The 7500-nt window shown below is 34.3% G+C and overlaps 2 protein-coding genes across 2 annotated transcripts in view; both read left to right on the top strand.

Moving 5' to 3' along the window:
- Positions 1 to 222, top strand: part of mRpL50 (mitochondrial ribosomal protein L50) — an 11357-nt gene extending 11135 nt beyond the window's left edge. Inside the window, exon 5 of the mRNA XM_043004051.2 lies at positions 8 to 222. Within this exon, the coding sequence (XP_042859985.2) occupies positions 8 to 129 (122 nt within the window). The 3' untranslated portion in view covers positions 130 to 222. The remainder of the gene's footprint in view (positions 1 to 7) is intronic.
- Positions 223 to 3957: 3735 nt separating this feature from the next.
- The window catches only part of LOC122245929 (uncharacterized), an 8054-nt gene continuing 4511 nt past the window's right edge, over positions 3958 to 7500 (top strand). The window contains exons 1-3 of the mRNA XM_043004075.2: positions 3958 to 4098; positions 6634 to 6807; positions 7155 to 7265. Coding sequence (XP_042860009.2) covers positions 6638 to 6807; positions 7155 to 7265 — 281 coding nt within the window. The 5' untranslated portion in view covers positions 3958 to 4098; positions 6634 to 6637. The remainder of the gene's footprint in view (positions 4099 to 6633; positions 6808 to 7154; positions 7266 to 7500) is intronic.

Below are 7500 nucleotides of genomic sequence, written 5' to 3' on the forward strand. Positions count from 1 at the left end.
CCAACAGAGACAGACACTTTGTTTGGAGGAGTCTCAGCCTTTACGAAAGACTCGACTGTCGTGTCCGGGTTGAAAACTAAGAAAAAGTACCCAGGGCACACTGCCAGAACCGCTTGGCCATACCAATAACGTTTTGATTTCGTCTTTTCTTATGTCTTGTAAATAATTCGGTATACATTGATATTTATACTGTTGATTAGCAATAAATGTTTAAACACGTTTTATTTTGTTTTTCTTATTTCATATCCTCATTTTATGTAAGTTGTTTATATGAAGTGTTCAGACTACCCAAAATTGATGTGTTGTATATATATTATTGATGCAGTTATACAACTTATTTTGAAGTAAAAACTATGAGAAAGGATAAGGATAAGCCAGATATGCGGAGCAGATGCTATGCCCGGGATATGGCCACTATGGCGATCCTGTCTGTGCTGGGTGTGCGGACTCGGCGAGTGTGTCGGAGCTTGGTCCTTACCCACCGTGGTATCCAGCTACAGCAGTGACTGCCAGGCGACAGTGGAAACTTATGAGCTTGAACGGGAGTCGATCTGCCTACAACGGGGATATGAGGCCGGCGCGCAACTATACTAGCCTGACTCTTATTACAAGGAAAACCATCCATTGTTATTGGATAAAGAGAAGAAATCAATCTCTTCTGATTTGTTAATTTTGCTGTCCTGCTTCTTTTTATTCTAAACCAGATTTTTGATAAAAAGTTACTCCGCATTAGTATAATTGATTAATTTACATATTGATCTATTATTTCTATAGACATATTATCTTACTCTTAAAACTAGCTAGACAAGTACATTCCAGAGAGATAGACTTATTCATATTGAAAATAAAATCAAGCCACAGAAGTTTTATATCAATCACCCAGGGTCTCAGTGCCATGTCTTAAAACGGTGTCCTTCGGTGGTTAAGTGCATATGCTGCTCTAAGTGAACATGGTAATTTTATGATTATATGAACTCGAAGTCATTTTTAAAAAGAAAGTTTGACACGAAAATTGCAAAATTACCATTTTAGATATGAGTAGAATAATTTAAATATTAGGGAAGTGAAACGATTTTGCTGCTTTTACTATTTTATTTTACTATTAATCGAAAATTTGCCTAAAACGATGAAACGGAAAATTTGGATAAACGAAATTCACACCACACAAAATCAACGCATGCGTAAAAGTACTGGTTCATTCTGTACTAGAAAGGAATGTCATCAGAATGGGATCGTTAGGACAGAGAGGTGAAAGTCCGACTTTTGGCATTAATTAAGAAGCACAAGTGAGACGAGTGCAGTCAGAATCGAGAATCCAGATGTCTTTTTTTATAATTAAGTTGCACTGAAGTCTTACACCAACGAAAGATTCGGGGCATAAATTCCAAAATGTAGGCTATCAATAGATCCTGGCGAGCTCAACGACCCCATACAGCTGGGGGATCGGGCGCTGCAAGACCCCAAGAAAATTCTGAAATTTGACCAGTTTTTTAACCAAGTTTTTGGAACCATATGGAATGGTTACTAGAGCATATTTTAAGGTTAATATTCAGTACTTCAACCTATTGTCCTATGATTCTACCAATAGAACAGCCTTTTTTCAATAACAAACACGAAAGAAGCTCCATCGATTTTGCTGAAACTTCACACGCTAAACACATAGTTGCTTCAAAGGTCCCTCGGGATTAGGGGTCCTGAAACTTAAGCTTCATTAGTTTCATAATCTATCCACTACTGACGCTTGTTGTCAGGGATAGTAGACAGACTTACAGTTAGACAGCAATAACGATAACAGTACACTGACACTGATTTTAAGTACTTTTCCTTTGATTTTAATCCCTATGAATATATGGAACTCAAACCCACTAGCTCAGTGGTAGCGCGGTCCTTCCACTCGGATGAGTAACGTTTGCGCCCAGATCAAGGACGAATAAATTTCCACTTCTGCCAGATGTTACCGTCCCTGTGATGAACACGGGATGGGGGTTAGCGGGGGGGGGGGTGAACTTACCCGTTAGAGTCTACCTGGATCGGCAGCCATACCCAAGGCTGACTCAGGTCCCACGTGGTTGGAGAGGGGCGTTGGGCCGTAGTGTTTGCACTGTCCCTTAGTGCTGTCGGTCATTAGCGACCTTTGATACTTTTAAAAGGATTTTGTCTGTCTCACATCATACTAATTACCATAATTACCAACTGGCACTGACAAAAGGTTTGAAAATTAGGATGTACAATATGATATGTAGTGAGATATTTTATTCATTGGTGTGTAACCAAGTTTCCTTTCTTTTTTGGGATACAGCTCGCACACAAATTTGGTAGCTGTATGTGGATTATGTAGATTTATTTTAATTTTATCAAAAACTTTGCGCGCGTGCGTGCGTATGTGTGTACGTGTGTATTTACATAATTGTAATTTTGTATGTATATCTGCATGGGTGCATAAGCCCATCTCAGAAGAATGAAAAAATCAAATGAAAAAATGATTGAATTGTATATTGCATATAATTGTTTAGACGCCGTTCAATCTCGTTCTATAATCATATATTCTAAAAATTACAAAAACAAATCTGTGTTTTACCTCATTCCCAATTTTTAACAATCTTGCACTCGGCGTTGTGGGTGTGCATGTGTTGTACAAGTGTGTGTATATGTGTGTGATATAGAAAGGAAGGATATATGATACACACACACACACACACACACACACACATATATAATATATATATATATATATAATATATATATAATATATATATATATATATATATATATATATATATATATATATATATATATATATATATATATATATATATATATATATATATATATATATATATATATATAATATATATATATATATATATATATATATTATATATATATATAAATATGCATATGTATATAATATATATATTAATATATATATATATATATATATATATATATTTATACATATACATACATACATATATATGTATATATATATATATATATATATATATATACATATATATATATATATATATATATATATAATATATGTATAATATATATATATATATTATATAATATGTATATATATATATAAATACGAATATATATATATATATATATATATATATATATATTATATATATATATATATATATATATGTATATACACTTATACATACATACATATATATATATATATATATATATATATAGATATATATATATATATATATATATATATATATACTTATACATATATATATATATATATATATATATATATATATATATATATATATATATTTATATATGTATTTATGTGTGCATCATATGGATAGATAGATGAATCTGTATAGAAACATGAAAAATAAAGACCAAGCCTCCTCATTAGCACTTTACAACTACTAAACCTTAAATCTGTACTTTTTCTACGAGAAAGAACAAATCTGTATGGACAGGCCCAGCACAGGTAAGAGTTTATGGCTTGTATACACCCGCTCTTTTACCTTTTATACCCCACGAATATGATTAATATCTTTATCGCGAACCTTTCGTCGACATCGGGCCCAAATAGCGTGAAAACATCAACTCTAAGTATCTTCAGCGTGTGATAAAGTTCTCTTCCTAATCAAATTCTCATAAATCACGTTTTTCTTTGAAAATACCGAGATGCGGTACATACCAACAGGATAAATGGTTGCGGTATCTAGGAAGACCGCGCGTATTTTCGTATCGCATTTTCCTCCAACCAACAGATATTAATATTTTCATATCCACCCACCCTGTTCTTTTAATATTTTCTTCTACACACATATCATCGCACATTAATACCATCCCTATATCTTTTTATCAAAACTTAAGTAACCTCAACGTATATATATATCAGTGTAGAGCTTCCTCCTCAATCCTTACATTAAAGGGTTCAGGAATCTGTTTGCTGACGTCACGTGGCTTCACGAAACACACCCGCCGGAGGCCCAGATGTTCTTCCTGTCTCCAAGTGAACCTCGGGAGGGAAACGTCTCAAGAACCCGCGATTGTGATGAAGATGTTTTAGTGCGAAGATCTCTGTTGATTTTTTGGAATACTGCAAGAAATAAGGTTGGAAGTTTGTGAAGATTTCGATGCGTTGTTTTGAAGAAAGAGAAGGTTAATTGAGAATATTAACTGAGGTCTTTCCTTACGAAATGGCAAATTCTTTTCAATCTCTAGTGATTTTGAAGTGTAATTTCAAGTTTCTTTCTCGTGCTAACGGAAGTTAAACATATATCTGCCTCATGATTCTTAAGATCTGAGTATGTGTTTTATTCTTGTGTAATTGTGTGGATATTCTAATTGTAGATATCAATGGCTTTACACAAGAGGAAAAAAAAACAATAACAATAAGAATATTCAGGAAAAGCTTAAGTCTTATTTTGCCACCATTCGTGCAGGGGTGGTGACTGTTTTAGTGCTGGCCCTTGGTATTACTTATATTTTGAATATTAACATATCATAATCTTCTTCATCACCATCACCACCATCATCATCATCATCACCATCATCATCATCATCATCATTACCATCATCATCATCATCATCATCACCATCATCATTATCAATACTATTATTATTATTATTGTGTTGTTATTGTCATTACTATTGTTATCATAAATATCACCACTATTACCATTATTATTGTCATTAGTAATAGATAATATCAATATCAATATCAGCATTATTATTATCATCATTATTATCATTATTATTACTATTGATATCATCACCATTAGCTTTTCTGTTATCCTTATTATTATTGTTATTTTTGTCGTAATCATTATGATCATTATTAATATTGTTATTATAATTATCATAATCATCCTTATCTCTATCATTTTGATTGTTATTATTAATCATCATCATAACCACCACCACCACCACCATCATCATCATCCTCATCATCACCATCATTATCATCACAATCATCATCGTTATTATCATCCTTATTTTGACTAATATTATGGACATTATCATCACCATTTATTCTCTGTCATGCTGTTATTGTCATGATTACTTGTGCTATTATGATGGTCATTATTATCATTATTATCATTATTGGATTATTATTAGTTATCATTATTACCACCACAATCTTAATGAAATATTACTATCACCACTGATACCATATAGCGATGATTTTGATCATATTCACCATTTTCATATTGTTAGCACCTTTCATCACATTATACCATATTTTTTTGTCATTGCTTATCTCCTCCTTATATCATTAATGTGTTTTTTATCACTATTATTTTTGCCATTATTACTGTATTAATTTTTACCATCATCATCATCATCACCATCATCGTCATCATCATCATCATCATCATTATCATTATCATCATCATCATCATCATCATCATCTTCCCTAAGAAGACCGAAGATTACATAGGAAAGCCGTGTAAAAACAGTAAATATTCATTACAGTAATCACCCGTTTAATAAATGAAATGCATAACTTCACAAAAATACATTAAAGTGCAGCAACTAGGAACTAAGACATTTAACTATAATAATGATAATAATGTCGCAGGTTAAGGCAATGTCAAATATAATTACCAAAATGGCGGTTGAATGTTTACATTGGTTTGTCCACGCGGCTTTTTCTCACCAAATAGATTTTACGCTCGTAATTAATTTCATTCATAATTAGATATTCACTTTATCAATAATGTAATTGTGATTGTAAACACCATGTCATTTTAACTGATTGTGGTACCATTAGTGTGGCGTTAACGAAACAAATCGACGTATTTTTCTCGTGGAATGTCAAGTGAAGCGAAGGGCAGTGCGTGACAGCGCCTGACGTGCAAGTCATACTCAGAGTCAAGACAGTCTCTCTCGTGTGTGTCTTGTCTTTCTTTCTGTCTTTCTTCCTGATTAGAGAAATATTTTTATTTCAGTGATAAGTAATGTATCTCATAGGATATACATGTATATCTATAGGTCTTTATTCCTTCTAATTCGCCATTGTCAGGAGATTAATAAAACAATCAAGGAAGTGCTGGTATTTACTACGGTAAATAAAAGATTGTTTAATTTCATTGTTATGCAGTTGATGTCTACGAACATGTGTTGCAAAGTGCAAGTTATTCACGTGCTTATAGCAGTAACGGTAGTCTTGACTGACAAGTCATATGTAAATTGCTAAGTAAGCTAATCTCGGTTGACTTATATCTTATCAGCATGCATGCACGTACAAATGTTTGCAAAGACGCCAGAAGCAAAATCTTTCGTCATTCTTACGTCCATGTGTATATAGGAAAAGCGACATGCTGTGCGTTACAGCACTATGTGCGTCTTTTATGCTCATTGTTATTCACAAGCCATCGTCTAACTGCTTGAAGTCTGGCGAATTTAAAAAAATAGGATTTATTTGTACAAGGGCTAGCAACTTGAGCTGCATGACCACACTGTCCTGCAATCGCCTTTACTGCAAATAAACTCATCAACATTGTACAGAAAATAACGCACTGCCATACATGTCACGCACTGTCATAAAAGTCACGCACTGTCATAAATATCACCGATTCCTGAATGACCCAACAGAACGCGGTCCCTTCTAGCATTCATGAACCAATATTTTCTCGCCAAAAGAACGATGGGCAGAATACGCTTGCGGATAACACCTCTGGCGTGCTACCTCCTCGCCCTGGCCACCTACAGCGGTATGATGTTCCTGGCTGTCATCAAGGAGCAGGAAAACGCTGCTTCGGTGACCTTGGACTCGGAGGAACCTGCTCTTATTAGGACTCACAAGTCGTCGAGGAGGTTTGTGTAGTCTGGTTGTTTGTTTGTTTGTTTGAATGTGTGTGTTTGTGTGTTGTGTGTGTGTGTGTTTGTATGTGTGTGTTTGTATGTGTGTGTGTGTGTATGTGTGTGTGTGTGTGTTTGTATGTGTGTGTGTGTGTGTTTGTATGTGTGTGTGTGTGTGTGTGTTTGTGTGTGTGTGTGTGTTTTTGCATGTATACAGATGAAATATTGCATATGTTCACACGCACCAGAGATGTATATATATCACTCCAACTCAAAACTCAACACAGAATACCATATTTGTATATAACCAGATGAAGAAACCAACCAAAATCGAGCTCTGAAGACTTCTCTCATTCTTACAGCAAGAGCGAAAATCTGCCGCTGCGAGATGTTGTCGATTTCTACGACAGGATCAGTAAGGTGGAGACGCACTGCCGGAAGCTGGCCCGTTTCGGCGGCACCTTCTGCAAAGGGTGAGCGGGAAAGTGGCGCTTCCTAACCTAATCTTATTCGGATTTGGTGACTTAGGATCAGACTTACGGTAGCAGCCGTTGTTATTTACCATTTTTAAGTATTAAATGATGATGGTTATGGTAATGACGATGATGATGATGATAATGATGATGATGATGGTTATGGTGATGATGAAGATGATGATGATAATGATGATGATGATAATGATAATGATAATGATGATGATTATAATGA

This window comes from Penaeus japonicus, unplaced genomic scaffold (assembly GCF_977035675.1).
Source record: "Penaeus japonicus unplaced genomic scaffold, GWHDUDI00000001_assembly GWHDUDI00000001, whole genome shotgun sequence".
NCBI classification, from domain to species: domain Eukaryota; kingdom Metazoa; phylum Arthropoda; class Malacostraca; order Decapoda; family Penaeidae; genus Penaeus; species Penaeus japonicus.